This window comes from Mesoplodon bidens, assembly GCF_964165515.1.
Source record: "Mesoplodon bidens genome assembly, chromosome: 6".
Lineage (NCBI taxonomy): Eukaryota > Metazoa > Chordata > Mammalia > Artiodactyla > Ziphiidae > Mesoplodon > Mesoplodon bidens.
The window spans coordinates 2226575-2243918 of NC_138162.1; the positions used below are offsets into that span (position 1 = coordinate 2226575).

Below are 17344 nucleotides of genomic sequence, written 5' to 3' on the forward strand. Positions count from 1 at the left end.
GCACCTGTTGGTGTGGGATGCCCTGGGTGTGGGGTCCTGTGGGTGTGGGATGCCCTGGGTGTGGGGTCCTGTGGGTGTGGGATGCCCTGGGTGTGGGCACCTGTGAGTGTGGGATGCCCTGGGTGTAGAACGTGGTTCCATCCTTCTCTTGCAGTGGTGCTCCAAGGGGCACTGCCGCTCCCTGGCAGAGCTGGCCCCTGTGGGGGCGGTGCATGGGCACTGGTCTAGCTGGGGTCCGGCCAGTCCTTGCTCCCGCTCCTGCGGAGGAGGTGTGGTCACCAGGAGACGGCAGTGCAACAACCCCAGGTGCCGCATGGAGGGCACTGTTTTGTGGGTCAGGGAGGTGGCTGCTCCACATGCCCTGGTGGGGGGCTGGGGGTCACCTCACCTCTCACCCATGTCTCGTGGGCATTTTCAGACCTGCCTTTGGGGGGCATGCGTGCGTAGGTGCTGACCTCCAGGCCAAGATGTGCAACAGCCAGGTAGGCCTGCTTCCCCGGGCAGGGTGAGGGGGTGCCGTTGGCAGCACTGGGTCCGGAGGAGCCCAAGGGCCAGGGCGGCTGTAATTTGTGGTTCACATAGGGCGTTTTGAGAGTGAAGGTGGTACTATTAATACCTGCCTTGGGACCACTGTGCATTCACCCTGAAGTGTCCCCCTCCCTCCCTGGATGCCACTGCCCTGCAGGGCTGCCCGTTTCTGCACTGAGAACAACGCTCCTCCCTGGCAGCCAAGTCCACTACCACGAGAGCATGGGCGATTCTTTTAGTTATAAGTTCAGGTGAATTTCACCTAGCATAAAATCAACCATTTGAAATTGTGTAGTTCAGTAGCATGTAGTACATTCACAATATCATGCAACCACCACCTCCATCTAGTTCCAAACCATTTCCATCACCCCAAAGTAAAACCCCAGGCCCATTAAGCAGTCACTCCCATACCCCCTCTCCCCAGCCCCTGCCAACCACCAGTCTACTTTCTATCTCTGTGGATTTACCTGCGCTGGACATTTCACATAATTGGAATCATACAATATGTAACTTTTTGCGTCTGGCTTCTTTCACTCACCGTGTTGTTTTCAAGGGTCAGCCGTGTACCATGTATCAGAACTTCACTCCTTTTTCTTTTCTTTTTTTTTATGGTTTATTCTTCTTTTTTATAAATTTATTTATTTTATTTATTTATTTTTGGTTGCATTTGGTCTTTGTTGCTACGCGCGGGCTTTCTGTAGTTGCGGCGAGCGGGGGCTACTCTTCGCCACGGTGCATGGGCTTCTCATTGCGGTGGCTTCTCTTGTTGCAGAGCACGGGCTCTAGGCATGCGGGCTTCAGTAGTTGTGGCACGTGGGCTTCAGTAGTTGTGGCTCGAAGGCTCTAGAGCACAGACTCAGTAGTCATGGCGCACGGGCTTAGTTGCTCCACGGCATGTGGGATCTTCCCGGACCAGGGCTCGAACCCGTGTCCCCTGCATTGGCAGGCGGATTCTTAACCACTGCACCACCAGGGAAGTCCCTATTCTTTTCTTCTTATATTTTCTTATTTTTTTGTTGGGGTATGGTTGCTTTACAATGTTGTGTTAGTTTCTGCTGTACAACAAAGTGAATCAACTATACGTGTACATATATCCCCTCCCTCTTGGACCTCCCTCCTACCCAGAACTTCACTCCTTTTTATGGCTGAATAGTATTCCACTGCATGGATGGACCACATTTCGCTCATCTGTTCATCCATTGTCCATTTGTCCGTACATTGGGGCTGTTTCCATCTTTGGTTGTTGGGAATAGTGTTGCTATGAATATGTGTGTACGTGGACTTCTTTGAGTGCCAGCTCTTCACTCTTTCGGGTGTACACCTCAAAACGGAATTGGCAGATCCCGTGGTAATTCTACGTTCAAGTCCTTGAGGAACCTCTGAGCCATTTCCCACAGCAGCTGAACCATTTGGCCTCCCCACCAGCAAAGTGCGAGGGTTCCCATTTCTCCACATCCTCTCCAGCACTTACCTGTGTTTCCCACACGGCCGTCAGAGTGGGTGTGAAGGGGTGGAGTGATTCCCCTGGCCTTGACTTAAGATCTGCACGTGGTGAGACCCTCCCTCCCTCCCCCGCCCCCGCCTTCTCCAGGCAGACTCCGAGGCCTCCCCAGACCAGGAGAAAGGAGTCCTTGCCCGGTGGTGGGGGAGGGCCAGGCCTGCAAGGAGGGCAGCCGTGGTCCCCGCACCTGCTCGGCAGGGCCACTCGGATTCTTTTCCTCTGACTCCAGTGCAAAAAAGGCCAGGACGGGGCTTCCCTGGTGGCGCGGTGGTTGGGAGTCCGCCTGCCGATGCAGGGGACACGGGTTTGTGCCCTGGTCCGGGAGGATCCCACATGCCGCGGAGCGGCTGGGCCCGTGAGCCATGGCCGCTGAGCCTGTGCGTCCGGAGCCTGTGCTCCGCAACGGGAGAGGCCACAGCAGTGGGAGGCCCGCGTACAGCAAAAAAAAAAAGGCCAGGATGCCCGCCCGCGGAGGTTCTTGTGCGGAAGCCCTTTTCTCTTGACTCCTGTGACTTTTCCAATTACCTGCCTCTGGAGGTGCAGACATAGCGCATACACATACTCAGCCCCGTTTTCTGAAGTTGGGGCCTCCCACCCGCAGTGCTGTTTGCCTGGCTTTCCTTTGCGTTGCTGGGTGGTAGGCCCCCATCAGCGGAGGAAGGCTTGACATCCCCACTTTACAGAGCAGGGAACTGAGGTGCAGCCAGGAGCTGGGCTCCAACCCACGTCTTGGCCCTCGCACTGCCGGGGGCCTTGCTGTCTCCCGGGGCGAGGGTTCCCTGCCTGACACCCCTGCCCCGGGCCCTGGGCCCTGGCCCCTCCCGTGCCTGTCCTCTGCCTCCTTCCACCAGGCCTGCGAGAAGACCCAGCTGGAGTTCATGTCGGAGCAGTGCGCACAGACCAACGGGGAGCCCCTGCGCCTCTCCCTGGGCAGTACCTCCTTCTACCGCTGGGGCACGGCTGAGCAGTACAGTCGAGGTGGGTCCCGGGGGGTGCCGGGGCGAGCCAGGCCTGAGACCCCGGGGCAGGGAGAGTCGTTGGGGGAGACCCACCATCGCTCTGATGCTGTTGAGGACAGACTTCGGCCCTGCATCAGACACATGATGCCTCCTACCCTGGCTAGCAGGTCAGGCCACGACTTCTCATCTCTGAGTCTCAGTTTCCCCATGTGCAAAATGGAGATAAGAGGCGTAGCTCGCTGCCAGCATTGCTGGCAGGAGTCAGTGCGATGACACAGGGGAAGCACCGGGCGTGCTCCCTGGCTCGTAATTCAGTAACATTTGTTACATCGCGATGTGATTACTGCCGCAGGAGGCAGGACAGGTGGGAAATAGAAACCTTGTCCCAAATGCAAAGAGTGAAGCGGGATGGCGCTTGGGGGTTGGTGAGGGCCCTCTTGGATCATGTTTCACAGGGTCACTGCCCTCCCTGCTCCCTGCCACCCTCCCATCCGGGTTTCTTGTCCTTCTGCTTTCCCAGGGGACGCTCTGTGTAGACATCTGTGCCGGGCCGTTGGGGAGAGCTTCATTGTGAGGCGTGGGGACAGTTTCCTGGATGGGACACGGTGTGTGCCAGGCAGCCCTCAGGAGGATGGGACCCTGAGCCTGTGCGTGTCGGGCAGCTGCAAGGTAGGCGTGCCCAGGCAGTGGAGGTGCCCTCCATCCACTGTGGCCCCGAGGCCTCTCCCTTCAGAAACCGAGATGCTAAGGGGCCTTCGAGGGGTCAGGTCTGGGGGGTGCTGCCCCCATGAAGCTGCAGTAGAGTCTGCCCTGGGTGATGCTGGGATACAGGGCCGAGCTTGGAGTCAAGAGCCTTGCTGTGACCCTGGACAAGTCATTTCAGCTTGCCTCCTGCACAGATGTCAGAAGCTGCAGAAATGCCCCATTTGGTTGTGTGAACCTCCGAGCTGTGGGTGTCAGTGGGCCAGCACCGTCCCATGACGTCACCCGGGTCTCACCTGCCACTCTCCTTTGCTCAGGCGTTTGGCTGTGACGGCAGGATGGCCTCCGGGCAGGTGCGAGATGTGTGCCAGGTGTGTGGCGGGGACAACAGCACGTGCCGTCCGCAGAACGGCTCTTTCACGGCCGGAAGAGCCAGAGGTAGGGGCCTCCCTGGGGGTGAAGGGCCGGGTTCCCCCCAGCCTCCAAGAAACCCCACAGCCCAGAGCCTGGGTGCCGGCTGCCTAGGTGGCAGGGCCCGCACTCTGGCTCAGCCCTGGGCCCTCTTAGCGGCCTCAGCCTCCACGTTCCTCTCTGCCAGCCTCCCCATGAGGCTCAGATTTTGGTGATGAGGCCGCTGCTGGGCTTGTGGCGCCTCAATAACGGTTGCTCAGTGCACCTGTGGTGCAGAAAAAATACGGACATTGGGAAATCTGTGGTGGGCGGTCCTCTCCTCTCCTGCTCAAGGACTCTTAGCAGGAGGGACCTTACGCTTGGAAAACCCTTGAGTTTGATCTATTTATAGAACAGGTCAGGTCTTTTGCAGAGTCAGTGGAGGAGTTGAGGCCCACCTCCCTCTGGCGCTGAAATCTCCCTTTGACTGTGACCTAAGTGACCTGAGACCACCCATTCCCCGCCCCGCTTCCTCCTAGAGTATGTCACGTTCCTGACCGTTACCCCCAACCTGACCAGCATATACATCATCAACCGCAGGCCTCTCTTCACGCACCTGGGTGAGTTGGCCAGAGGACGCCCACAGGAGTTAGCCAGACCGTGAAGGTCAAGGGCACGGTCCCAAGGTGCCGTCCGTTGGATGATTCGCTGAGAGGACCCCCAGAACTCTGAGAGCTGTTACGCTCACCGTTACGGCTTATTACAGGGGAAGGATGCAAAGTAAAATCAGCCAGAGGAGGAGACGCCTAGGGCAGCGTCAGGGAGGGCTCCGTGTCCAGCTCAAAAGTGACCACACACACGGTGTACTGCCTGCTCTGCGAGCTCTCCTGAGCTCAGGGTCCAGGTGCTATGGGGCTTCATTATGTAGATGCAACTGGGGGATGGATTGATCGCCCCCTGGACCATCTCAGTCTTCAGGTTGGCTGAGGCTTGGTGACTCAAGGCCACCGCCCTAAGTCATGTGTTTGGTCTTTCTGGTGTGGCCAGCTCCTACCCTAAACAAAGACGCTCCGGATCAGGTCAGACACAGGGTGCAGGTCAGGCCTGTCTTTGGGCAAGGCCAACCTCTTTACTTAACGCCGCTGTGGGTCTTTATTTCCAGGGGGCGCCCTGGCCTGACCTTTGAATCCGGGGTGGGGTGCTCTCCCTGGGGTCCTTGACCCGTGTAGAGTGAGGTGTGGGTGTACTTAGTGAGGGAGCAGGTCCACGGCGCTCACCAGGTTCCAGGAAGAGGTGCAGAGTTGCCACGTGGGGAGCCTCCCGTGGTCAGACACCCTGTTCAGAGCGTGGGATACCAGGAGGACCTGCTCCCCGGGAAGGCTGGGGATCCTGGGGCGGGAGTGGCAGGTGTGGCTGTGGAAGTCATGCCCCGTTGGCCCAGTTGTCACCTTTCCTTAAACAGGACCTGTCTGTGAGGGGGGTGGTGCCGGCTCCCACGGTGGGGTGGGGGTGGTCTCTGTGGTGCTGACGGCCCCTCCCCCAACAGCAGTGAGGATCCGTGGGCACTATGTCGTGGCCGGGAATGGGAGCATCTCTCCCAGCACCACCTACCCCTCCCTCCTGGAGGATAGCCACGTCCAATACAAAGTGACCCTGACTGAGGACCGGCTGCCCCGCCTGGAGGAGATCCGCATCCAGGGCCCCACCCAGGACGACATGGAGATCCAGGTGACCGGGGTCCTCCCCCTGGTGTCCGCTGGTCGGTCAGCTCAGACGCACACCTCTTCATTCTCTCAGTGGCCGCTGGGGGGCCTGAGGTCCCTGTGCTCAGAGCCCACGGGAGTTCTGGAGTGCTGAGAGCGGGTCAGAGGGAGAGCCCTGTGCAGGGGTCGGGGGCTTCCCGGGACAGGAAGGTTGCTGCCGAGGTCTGAGATGAGCTGACGCTGTAGGCCGAGCAGGGAGGGGAGTGTCTTGAGCAAGCAGTGCGTGCCCAGGAGGGGTGCTTAGGAGGGAGGGAGGAAGGGGACCCTCCAAGCGAGGAGGCTGGAGGGCTAGACAGACCTGGAGGGGCCTTGCTGGCCGTGTGAGGAGTTCAGGCTTCCTCCTGGGGGTCTGGGGAGCTGCTGGGGGTCTGTGTAGGGCGGAGTTGGGGTCGGGCTACGTCAGACCCGGATGAAGGAGGGTGGGGGGCACGAGACCGTGGGGTAGGCTGGTTGGGCCAGTGCCCAGATTAGAGACCCACCGCGGGGGCATCTAATGCAGGAGGAGCAGAGGCAGCCCGAGAGCTGGAAGCAGGGTGACCCAGGCGTCAAGAGCCCAGGCTAGGGACTCAGCCCAGAGTTCAAATCCTGGCTCTGCAGAAACTTGGACAAAAGACTTAATTTTCTGAGCCTCAGTTTCCCCGTCTGCAAAATGAGACTAAGCAGACCTACGTGACGTGAAGATGCATTTGTTTTTTCTTCAAAACGATGCACAGCAAGCACTTGGCAGACTGTCTGGTGCCCCACACATGCACACGGAAGGTGGCCAGGCTGACTCGCATCTCAAAGTGCCCAAGGCCTGGGATGCCCCATCCTAACAGCGGGAATGAGACACCCAGAAGTTCCGGGGCAAAGGAGCGGGCACTGTGAGGGCCAGAACCGGAACCTGAATATCCCCCTCCCACACTTCACTCTCCTCTGGCAGGGACGCTGGGTTCCCCAGATTTTCATCTGCAGAGTGGGGACCAGATGGCAGTCCCACCTCCTGGGGTCACGGGCGGGCAGTGTGGGCGGCAGGCCCTGGCCCAGGGGCAGCTCTGGGTGGATGTTGGTTCTTGCTGTTTCTTTGGGACAGAGGGAATTGGGAGCCTCGGCTGTGCTTGGATGTGTCCTGCACGCCGTAACCTCGTCTGCAAGTGGTGCCACATGTGCTTTGCTGAGGAAGGTGCTGGAGGGTGGACAGGAAGTAGTGGACGTTGAAATAGCCCTTGACAAGCTTTGTGGGGGAGTCCAAGTCTCGACGGCCCCTCACTTTGGTCTAGCAGCCCGGCCCTCTGCTCCCACGGCTGGGGAGGCAGCAGGGGCTCCCCCAGAAGTCCAGGCCAGGCCAGAGCGAGCCCCCCAGTGAACAGTCAACCCCTTCCCCACCTCCGCACGTGGCCCAGGTCACCCACGTCCCCGCCCCTGGGAACGTTGTGCCAAGGACTGGCTGTCAAGCAGCTCTCTTGTCACCCTTTGTGGGGAGGATAAAAAATACAGATTCCGGGGCCGCTCTCAGAGACACTCAACCAGGACCTGCTGGGGGTGTGCGTGTGCCAAGAACCCGCATGTTAGCAGAGGACTGTGACGGGCGGCCAGATAAGGTGTCGTGGGAGTAGCTGCTGGAACCTTGGGGGCGTCCTCCTGGCCTCTGCCTGCCAGACTGGCCCCTCACAGGACCCAGTGACCCTCCTGAAGTACGGACAGACCCAGGCTCCCTGCTGGACACTCTTCCTTAACTCTCTGTGTCCTCAGGCTCGAGCCCAAGCTGCCAGACAGCTACAGGGCCCCTGATCCAGCCCCTTCCTGCCCACCCCTGGGCCTCATCTCCTGCTGCAGAAGCCTGAGCTGTGCTGGTCTCACCCCAGGCCGGGGCTGGGCTTCCCTCTGCTGGAACACCCCTTCACCCGCCTCCACGCCTCCCCCCAGGTGCCCACCCTGGTCCACCTCGGCGCCTTCTCCGTGCTCCCATAATCCCCTGTGCGAACCTCTATCCCCGCACCTACCACCAGCCCACCCTCCCCCACCCCACTGTGAGCCTGAGGCAGCGTCCTGGTCAACGGGCCGTCCTCGAAGCGTGGCGTGGGGTCAGCGTAGGTGATGGCTTGCTCAGGGGAAGAGTATAGGGATGGAGGAATGAAAAATCGAAGGCTTCCCGGAGGAGGTGGCCGTGACAGTGGCCCTCAGACAGCCCGCAGGACAGGCCCTGGCTCTCCGTGTGTCTCTGCAGGTTTACAGGCGCTACGGGGAGGAGTACGGCAGCCTCGCCCGCCCAGACATCACCTTCACCTACTTCCAGCCCGAGCGCCGGCCGGCCTGGGCCTGGGCTCCCGTGCGGGGGGCCTGCTCGGTGAGCTGTGGGGCAGGTGAGGCCCGGGGCAGGGCTTGCCTGAAAGCCTGGTTTGCTCCCCTCACGGAGGTGGTCTAGCCCCCCTCTCCCCCGCAGGGCTGCGCTGGGTGACCCACAGCTGTCGGGACCAGGCCACGAACGAGTGGACGGAGGCTGCCCGGTGCGCAGGGAGCCGGCAGCCGGCGGCGTGGTCCGAGTCGTGTGCCCCCATGCCCTGTCCCCCGTCGTGAGTGTGCCTGGGGCTCAGGCGCTCACCGCTCCAGGGGCGTGACCGCCCCGCCTGGGAGGCTCAGGGAGGGGCCCACCCCTTGGCAGGAGCACAGGGTTAGGGACAGAGCTGTCCCTGTTGGGGGCAGGGCTGGGGCAGCCGCCCACGGGCGGTCCACGGGCTCAGGTGCAGCTTGGGGACACCTGGAGAGCTGGAGGGCTGGGCTGCCTATACCTGCGTGGTGTCCAGGTACCTGAAGGGACAGTGGGCCCAGGCCAGGCCCGGGAAGTGACTCGCCTAGACAGACCTGCCGGCCTCCCGCCCCCGCCCCTGAGCCAGCCTGGGGACCCGGCCAGGGGCCCGATGCTCTCTTCCTCTCCTCAGCTGGGCAGCCGGAGACTTCGGCCCATGCAGTGCCTCCTGCGGAGGGGGCCTGCAGGAGCGGGTGGTGCGCTGCGTGGAGGCCCAGGGCGGCCTCCTGAGGACGGTACCCCACTCCCGGTGCAGAGCGCTGGCCCAGCAGCCAGCGGCCGTGGAGACCTGCAATTCCCAGCCCTGCCCCCAGAGGTAAGCACGGATCCAGGCAGATCCAGGCAGAGTCTCCCTGGCAGGGCTTATCCCTGTGCTGAGCCCTGCCCCTTCTGAGTGTCCCCTTTTCCTGAGGCCTCTGGCCAGGTCCCACCACCCTGGGTGAGTGCTGACCTTGGAATTACCTCCTATCCTGGAGGCCCTGGACTGGCCATTTCTGCCTCTGAACTTCCAAGTCTCTGCTCATGGAGGGCTGCGAGGATCAAGCAAAACCATGGATGTAAAGCAATAAATGTCACTTTGTCACTGCTATTGTCATTTCCACAGTGTCCCAGCTGATAGAGGCTTATCATTCTGATTTGCCACTAACTGCCTGGGTGACCCGGGCAAGTCCCCTCCCTCTCTGGGCCCCAGTTTTGTCCAGTGGGGCGGGAGGTGGCCTAGGTCACTGGTGGTGCACACGTGGCTCTGGGCGTCTTCCCCCACACGCCCCGCATCTGTGGCAGACGTAGCAGTCACCACTCTTTCCTCCTGGGGGCCAATCGTGCCTCAGAATCCTTCTCAACACAGCACTCCAAGCAGCTGCCACCTCTCAGGGCTGCCACAGGAGATGCATTTGCTGTCCCTGAACTGGTGATCGACTGCATCTGGCACCTGTTTCCCAGCACCTGCTAGGTTGTCTGGTTGGAGGCCCACCTTTGCCTCTGGAAGGAGGAGGGTCAGGGCCGGTGTCACTGCACCCTGGGTGCCGAGTGGAAGGCCAGCAGCCGTTCATCCAGGCTTCAGGGAAAGGCCCCTGGCTTCTGCCTTTTGGCGGGGATCCCCCTTTGGGCTCTTGGCTATGGGGGAGCAGGTTCACTGCCTCTCTGCCCCGGGAGCAGAGGCAGGGCCTGATGGCTGTCTTGTGCCGCGTCCTCAGGGAGATGGCAGACGCGTGCCCGTCGGCCTGTGGAACAGACCTGGCCGCGCAGAACACGACGTGCGTGCAGGGGGCAGATGGCGTGGGGGCGCCAGCAACTGCTGGGCCCTGCTCCGCAGATGAGAAGCCGCCTGCCCGTGAGCCCTGTATCGAGGTGGTGTGTCCTCTGGGCTGGGGCCATGTGAGTATCCTGGGCACTGGGGAATGGGGAGCACTGTTTACCACTGGCCTCCTGCCGGAGCTAGAAGACTGCCCTGTGTAGGGCTGCTGTCCTCGGGGGGCCCTGGGCAGAGGACAACCCTAGAAACAGATCTCAGAGCTGCTGGGTAGCCCCTTTCTCACTGGCAAGCAGGCTGAGGAATCCAGACCCTGATGGAACACTGTCAGTTGTCTGCTACGCAGAGACGCTGCCACGCTCCTGCCTGCATCCACGGGCTCAGGCTGGGTTGTGTTACTTTCAGACAAGGGTGTCAGCCAGTCCTATCCCCGTGCCCCGCCCCTGGCTGTGGGGACTGCAGGGCCAAGTGTGCCTGCAAATCTGGCTCCAGAGCCCCAGCGCGGTTGTCCCCCACACTGACTACTGATGCTGACGCAGAGGCCAAGGTGGGGCGTGTGGTGAGGGCATCCCCTGGAGGCCAGGGAGCAGGCTTCCCGGGAAAGGAGCAGTGGGCAGGGGAGGCCTTTGGGTTGCTGGTAACCACTTCTGTTCTCTCCTGAAGAGACTGGGGTAGGTGGGAGTGGAGGGCCAGGTGCCCAGAGGTGTGGAGATGGGAAGCCCAGACCCACCAGCTTGCTGCTTGCCCTCTGCAGCCAGATACCCAGTCTCCAGGAGAGAAGGCTGCATCCCCAGCGGGCAGTGCCAGGCCAGAGGCTCATGCTGCACACGTGTGGACTCCCTTGGCGGGGCCGTGCTCCGTCTCCTGTGGTCAAGGTGAGGACCCCAACGCCCCTGAGGGTCAGCTAATTCTAAAAAAAGCATTTGAGGTGGCTTACAAAAAATCCAGCTACACAAGAACGTGACATTATAAGCAAGGAGATTGGGGCCAACTACGGACAGCCACATGAATATGCTCACTGACTGGCTGGAAGGTAGGAAATGATGATAAAACCTGGCCATATTGGCAGCCAAGAGCGTATTCTTAAGGTCTAAGATGGGCCCCAAACTTAGCTCTGAGCTTCCTGGAGGCCAACCCAGAGAAACAAAATTAATTTTAAGATACACAGTGTTTTAAACTAAAACCCTGGGAATTCCCTGGCGGTCCAGGGGTTAGGACTCAGTACTTTCACTGCCATGGCCCGGATTCAATCCCTGGTCAGGGAACTAAAATCCCACAAGCTGTGTGTCATACATACATACATACATACATAAATAAGCAAGCAAGCAAACTAAAACCCTAATCACTTGCTCAGGTAAACTCCAGCATGTTTAGAATTGAGGCCAGAGATTTCTTTTGTGGATACTTTTGCAGAGAGATGTAAGGACACGGTCCTAATAACATCTTGGTGATAAACACAGTAAGAGATTTTCATATAGCAACTGTTATAACGCTCCTCAATTTATAAGAGCAGTTACCACTTTTGAGCACCTACTATGCACCAGACACTGTATAGCTCCCCTTGAAAAATCTTTATAAATAGCTCTCCAAGTCAGGCACCATTAGATGAAAAACCTGAGGCTCAGAGAGGTTAAGTCACTTGTCCAAGGTCACACAGCTGCTAAGTGGCAGAGCTGAGACTCAGATGCACGTGGGCCTCGTCTGCTAGAGCTCTTCAGAGAGTTGGGCACCCATGGTCCTTGCTGAGCCCCCTTCTTGGGGTGCGGGGTCCCTCCTTCCTCCCAGCAGGCCTGATGGAGCTGCGTTTCGTGTGCATGGACTCTGCCCTCAGGACACCCGTCCGGGAAGAGCTGTGTGACCTGGCAGGCAGGCCTGGGAGCCGGCAGGAGGTCTGCCAGGCTGCCCCGTGCCCGGCTTGGTGAGTCCGGGGGAGGGAGACTATGCAGAGGGGCAGCAGTCTGGGTCCCCCAGGGAGGAAGGAGTCTTACCCTGGCTGTGGCTTCCTACGGAGCACTGGCCTTTCCTTCCTGCAGGTGGGAGACCCGAGCCTTGGCACCGTGCCCCGTGACCTGTGGAGGGGGGCAGGTGCCGCTGGCTGTTCGCTGTGTGAGGATGGACCAAGGCCGCTATGTCTCCCTGCCTCATTCCAAGTGCTGGCCGATGCCCCGGCCCAGGCCCCTCCAGGACTGCAGCCCGGAGCCCTGCCCTGCCAGGTGGGCCCCTTCCCAAGGAGACAGGTGGTCCTAGGCGGGCGGCATTCTTGGAGGTGGCGTCATCACCTCCCGTTAAGCTCGTGACCCTTGGCGTCCTCACCTGCAGGAGTGGATCGTATTGGTGCCCGGAAGACTGTGGGGCTTTTAAAGTGTGTGACGTGCATCACACAGGATCTGGGACGCTGAGGGCGCACGTGGTTGATGGGTCATTTTTTCATCACTTGCTGTTTACTGAGCACCTACTAAGTATGTCCAGGTGCTGTTCTGGCACAAGGGGACACAGCAGTGAACAAGACAGACCGGCATCCCTGCCCTCCTGGAGTAGACGCTGGGGGCAAGGGAGAGACAGATGATAAATAAGATTGATGGGGGAGACGTATAGTTCACGCTGGATGGTGTTGGTGCGACGTGGCAAACACAGTGGGAAGGAAGGTTGGGAGTGCCGGCAGGGGTGGGGTCCAGGTGACGGCGGGGCTAGGACTCCCGCTGGAGACAGAGATCTTGGCAGGACCCCTTGGGTGCCCTGCCCTCCCCCCACTGCTTTTTGGACACGTCCACCCTCAGCTTCCCCTTCTTTCTTTAAAAAAAATTATTTATTTATTTATTTATTTTTGGCTGCGTTGGGTCTGCGTGGCTGCGCGCGGGCTTTCTCTAGCTGCGACGTCAGCTTCCCCTTCTGTAAAATGGGGTCTTCTGAATATTCTCTGTCCACCGTGCTGAGCCTCTCAGTGGAGACGTAAAAGTGACCCCCGGAGAGAGAACCTTTCCAGGCCCTTTCCAGTCTGGGGAAGTGAGGGGAAGCTCCCCACTCCTCGGGGTCCCCCCTGACTCCGGTTTGCTCCAGGTGGCGGTACCAGCTGGCAGCCTGCAGCGTGACCTGTGGGGGCGGAGTCGCGCAGAGGATCCTGTACTGCGCCCGGGCCCACGGGGAGGACAAGGCCGAGGAGATCCTGCCGGACACCCAGTGCCAGGGGCTGCCTCGCCCAGAGCAGCAGCAGGCCTGCAGCCCGGAGCCCTGCCCGCCCAGGTCAGCAGCCCCAGGGTGTGCAGTAGGCAGCCTGAACTCCTGGCCGGTGCCGACGCCGGGCCAGACCCTTGGGGGTTAAAGGGCAGCTCGGGGGCACAGGACACAGGACCACCCGACAGGCTGCAGTGGGTGTCAGAGGAGACACTCCAGCAAACCCAGGCAGTGCTCCCGGTTCTAATGGGGGTGACGGGGTGGGGAGGGCAGGGGCGCTTCCCAGTGGAAGAGGCAGCATCTGAGTGGAGCCTGAGGGTGGTCCAGCTGGGGCACAGCATTGCCAAAGCTGCGGGGACAGACAGCTCACTCCAGTAGGGTCCGGAGACAGGCTGGAGCCCGAGAGGGCAGGGCAAATACTCACCTGCCTTGTTCACAGTTCTCCCGTGGTTTCTTCTTTGTAATTTTTCATTTTAAATAATGCCGTGCTCTTCTGTATCATACAGAAACATCCAGAAAAGAATGTAACAGTCACCCCTGTCCCACCACCAGATTTAATAGATGCTTTAAAGAAATACACCACTACAGATAAGACTTTATTTACATTAAAACCTTTAACTCATCTGTGATTTATCTGGGGTCAGTCACAAAGTCGGGGAGCAAACTCTATTTTTCCAAATCACTGACTAGCAACAGCATTTGCTGCATCCCCCCAGGTGCCCCCTTCATCACATCTTAAATTCTCGTGTGGGTTGGATCTGTGTCAAGGCTTCTACCAGGCTCTGTTGTTCTATTTCCCCCACCCATTCCCACCCCCAAGTCAAATGGTTTTCATCGCTGTAGCTTTATGGTCCACTTACCATCCATACCTGTGTCGCTTGATTTCCTTGCCTATGCTTAAATGTGCACCCCGTTTATTTTCCCACATCATCTTTGAAATGGTCTGGGATTTTTTAAAATGGGAATTTCACACGCACAGGAGCTCTGGTTACCCCTGGCATGTCACTGTGGCCACCCTGGCCTCCTTGATGTTCTGGAACATTCCAGGGAGTGCTTCTGACTCAGGGCATTTGCACCTCCTTTCCCGCTGCCTGAATGTGTCTGCTCTGGATATCCCTTCCCAGGCTCTGCTCAGAGTGCCATAACAGAGAGGTGGGGAGTCCTTCCTGTGACTTGGGTTTTTTTGGGGTTTTTTTTTTGGCTGCACCCCACGGCATGTGAGATCTTAGTTCCCCAACCAGGGCTCGAACCCGTATCCCCTACATTGGAAGTGTGTGGTCTTAACCACTGGACCGCCAGGGAAGTCCCCCCTGTGACATTCTAATTGTCACAACTGGGGGTGGCAGGGGTGGGGAGCGCTGCCGCTGGCATCTAGTCGGTGGAGGCCAGGGGTACTGCTAAATGTCCTACACTGTGCAGATGGCCTGCACGAGAAAGACCCATATGGCCCCAAATGTCACGAGGCAGAGACCCATATATGCTCCACGGTGGGCGGGGTGGGGGGGGCGACTTGGTCTGGTTCACGGCCGTATCCCGGCGTGTAGAGCAGCGCCAGGCCCACAGAGGCATGTTTTTGAGAGGGGGCATCACGGGGCTGGGAGGGCAGCATGGTGCGGGGACCAGGACTCCAGGCCCCAGTGCGGCCTGCCTGGCTTCTGTCCCGGCTCTGAAAACTGTCGGTTGTTATCATTTGTTGAAACATGATAAGTTAACATGGGCAGGACTGACTGATGTGGAGATCTGTTCTTCTTCATCCTGGGCCACTGCTCCCCCGTCCCTGCTACTTGGACTAGCAAGCAGCTGGGTGTCCACGGGTGTCCTGTGATACAGGGGAAGAAAGGGGGCACCTTGTTAAGGGAAAAGAGCTCTCTTTCCCACAGAGCCTTTCCCTTGCCACTCAACCCTGTGACCAGCCAGGAGGGGTTCAGGGGCTGTACTGCTGGATCCTAGTGGCCTTGGAACCTGTCCTGGCTGGCCATCCATGGAGTCCACCGGGGCAGCGCCATCTTCAGGGAAACCTAGCCTCTCTCTGGGGTCTTCTCTTCCTGCAGATGGAAGGTCGTGTCCCTTGGCCCATGTTCAGCCAGCTGTGGTCTCGGCACTGCCACGCGCTTGGTGGCCTGTGTGCAGCTGGACCAAGGCCAGGACACAGAGGTGGACGGGGCGGCCTGTGTAGGTCTGGTGCGGCCGCAGGCCAGCATCCCCTGCATCATCGCCGACTGCACCTACCGGTGGCACGTCAGCGCCTGGATGCAGGTAAGTGCTGCAGCTGGGGCTGGCGAGTGCACGGGCCGAGGATCCTCACGCATGGGGACCTTTGGGGGCTTTGATTCATTGTGATCCCCTGAAAGCAGGGGGAGAGCTGGGTCTCTTGGGGAGAGGGCAGCCGGGGCACCTAGGGATGGAAGACATAGCAAGGCCTAGAGACGTGGGGGACAGGTAAGCCTTAAGAGGCCCTGAGGTCTGGAGACTCCAGAAGATGAAGGGCTGATAACTACCCACAGATGAGCAAATGCCGCCCCGTGCCCAGTACCTCGCAAGGCACTGGAGAGACAAAGGCAAACAGGGCCAGGTCCCCTGCAGAGGGGCTCGCTCACGGTGCAGAGGGAGAAGAGGCAAAGCAGACAGCCACCGCTGCCTGAGTCAGGAGGACCCTGGGCATCTGGATCGGGGGAGCTGATCACTTGGATGGGGCAGTGCGGGGTGGGAGGAGGGGGGGACACCGGGCTGCGATAAGTGACGGAGGGCAGAAGGACGAAGCCACACTGCCTGCTCCCCGCTCTAGGGGCTGCAGGGCAGAGAGGCCTCGAGGGCGACAGGGAGAGACCTGGGCTTGAACCCCTGCCCCTCCTCCCTATGTGATCCTTGCAAGGTGACTTCTCTGAGCCGCAGTCTCCTCAGCTGGAGCATGGACACCCATGCCCGCCTCCCGTGTTGTGCAAAGATTATATCAGATCCTGCCTGGCCTGTGGTCACCGCTGTCCTTGTCACCCTCCAGCAGGGTCAGTCCCAACTCCTTCCTCTCTTTCCTGGCAGTGCTCCGTCTCGTGTGGGGATGGCATCCAGCGCCGGCACGACGCCTGCCTTGGACCCCAGGCCCGGGTGCCTGTGCCAGCCGACTTCTGCCAGCATTTGCCCAAGCCGGTGACGGTGCGGGGCTGCTGGGCTGGGCCCTGTGCAGGGCAGGGGACACCCAGCCCAGTGCCCCACGAGGAATCCACTGCTCCTGGCCAGACCACAGCTGCCACTGCTTCCCCGGAGTGGCCCCAGCCCCAGGCCCGCCTCCTCTCCCCAGCTCCCCGGCCGCAAGGACTCCCGCCCGGGCCCCAGGAAAGCCCAGCAGAGTCCAGTTATGTTCCTTCCTCCTTTCTGTCTGGGCGGCTGACTGGCTCCAAGAGGGGTGGGCAAAGGCATGTTCACCTGGGAGGGCCAGGCCGTGCTCCTTGTGGGGACTTCCTGGGGGTGGTCCTGTGGCTGCAGCGCCCGGGGCGCTGGGATGAGTGCGGTCAGGCTGAAGGGATGGGCTTGGAGGCCGGGTTCAGGGGGGCCCTCTTCCTCACTGGTAAAGTGCAAGCTCACTTTTATTATCATCAAGGGAAAGTAACCTGAAGGTTTCACAGAGTCAGAATCCCCGCCTGTGTGACCCACTGTACACACTGCCTCCCTCTTGCTGGCATGTCAGTGGTGGCTGTCTGCCTTGGGTGGCGATGCTCTGGCCCACGCAGCCCCCTCCTTGCCTGAGAAAGCTTCCGGCGGGGCCTAGGAGGACACCAGCCGCCCCAGCTCCCATCTCCTTCCCCAGCACGGAAAGCCCCCGGCCCTGCCCTGCTGGGGATACCCCACCTGGAAGCTCCCGCCCCCTTTCCAGGCGCCTGTGGCCGGCAGCACCTTGAGCCCACAGGAACCATTGACATGCGAGGCCCAGCGCGGGCGGACTGTGCAGTGGCCATCGGGCGGCCCCTGGGTGAGGTGGTGACCCTCCGAGTCCTCGACAGTTCCCTCAACTGCAGTGCTGGTATGTCTAGGGCCACGTGAGCAGCTGTTGCCAGTGACAGGATCTGTTAGGTGCCAGTGAGTGTGACTCCAGGGTGCCCCATTCCTGAGGGGATTCTCCAGGTGCATGCCCATATGTAACCATTGCAGCCAGCTCATAACTGGGGTGTGGTTGTCCCCATTTCACAGATGAGGAAACTGAGGCTAGGAGCGATTATCACACGTCCAGTTCCTTAGAGTCGCATAGCCAGTAAGTGGGAGAGTCAGGACCTGAACTCAGCTCAGTCTACCCCAGGCCAC

At 60.0% G+C, this 17344-nt stretch overlaps 1 protein-coding gene across 7 annotated transcripts in view; it reads left to right on the forward strand.

Annotated features, from left to right (window-relative positions):
- The window catches only part of ADAMTS13 (ADAM metallopeptidase with thrombospondin type 1 motif 13), a gene marked incomplete at its 5' end in the record, with an annotated part of 30994 nt that overhangs the window by 11112 nt on the left and 2538 nt on the right, over window positions 1–17344 (forward strand). For 4 of the 7 annotated variants that reach the window (XM_081236503.1, XM_081236506.1, XM_081236504.1 and 1 more), the window contains 18 exons: window positions 155–306; window positions 419–482; window positions 2881–3007; window positions 3509–3657; window positions 4008–4128; window positions 4620–4700; window positions 5627–5808; window positions 8050–8185; window positions 8266–8395; window positions 8762–8944; window positions 9825–10005; window positions 10635–10755; window positions 11669–11798; window positions 11914–12093; window positions 12938–13120; window positions 15103–15307; window positions 16088–16400; window positions 16920–17066. In XM_081236503.1, the coding sequence (XP_081092629.1) occupies window positions 155–306; window positions 419–482; window positions 2881–3007; window positions 3509–3657; window positions 4008–4128; window positions 4620–4700; window positions 5627–5808; window positions 8050–8185; window positions 8266–8395; window positions 8762–8944; window positions 9825–10005; window positions 10635–10755; window positions 11669–11798; window positions 11914–12093; window positions 12938–13120; window positions 15103–15307; window positions 16088–16400; window positions 16920–17066 (2785 nt within the window). Of the gene's footprint in view, window positions 1–154; window positions 307–418; window positions 483–2880; window positions 3008–3508; window positions 3658–4007; window positions 4129–4619; window positions 4701–5626; window positions 5809–8049; window positions 8186–8265; window positions 8396–8761; window positions 8945–9824; window positions 10006–10634; window positions 10756–11668; window positions 11799–11913; window positions 12094–12937; window positions 13121–15102; window positions 15308–16087; window positions 16401–16646; window positions 17067–17344 lie in introns of those variants that run through there. The other 3 variants (XM_081236505.1, XM_081236508.1, XM_081236507.1) reach the window with 3 other exon arrangements.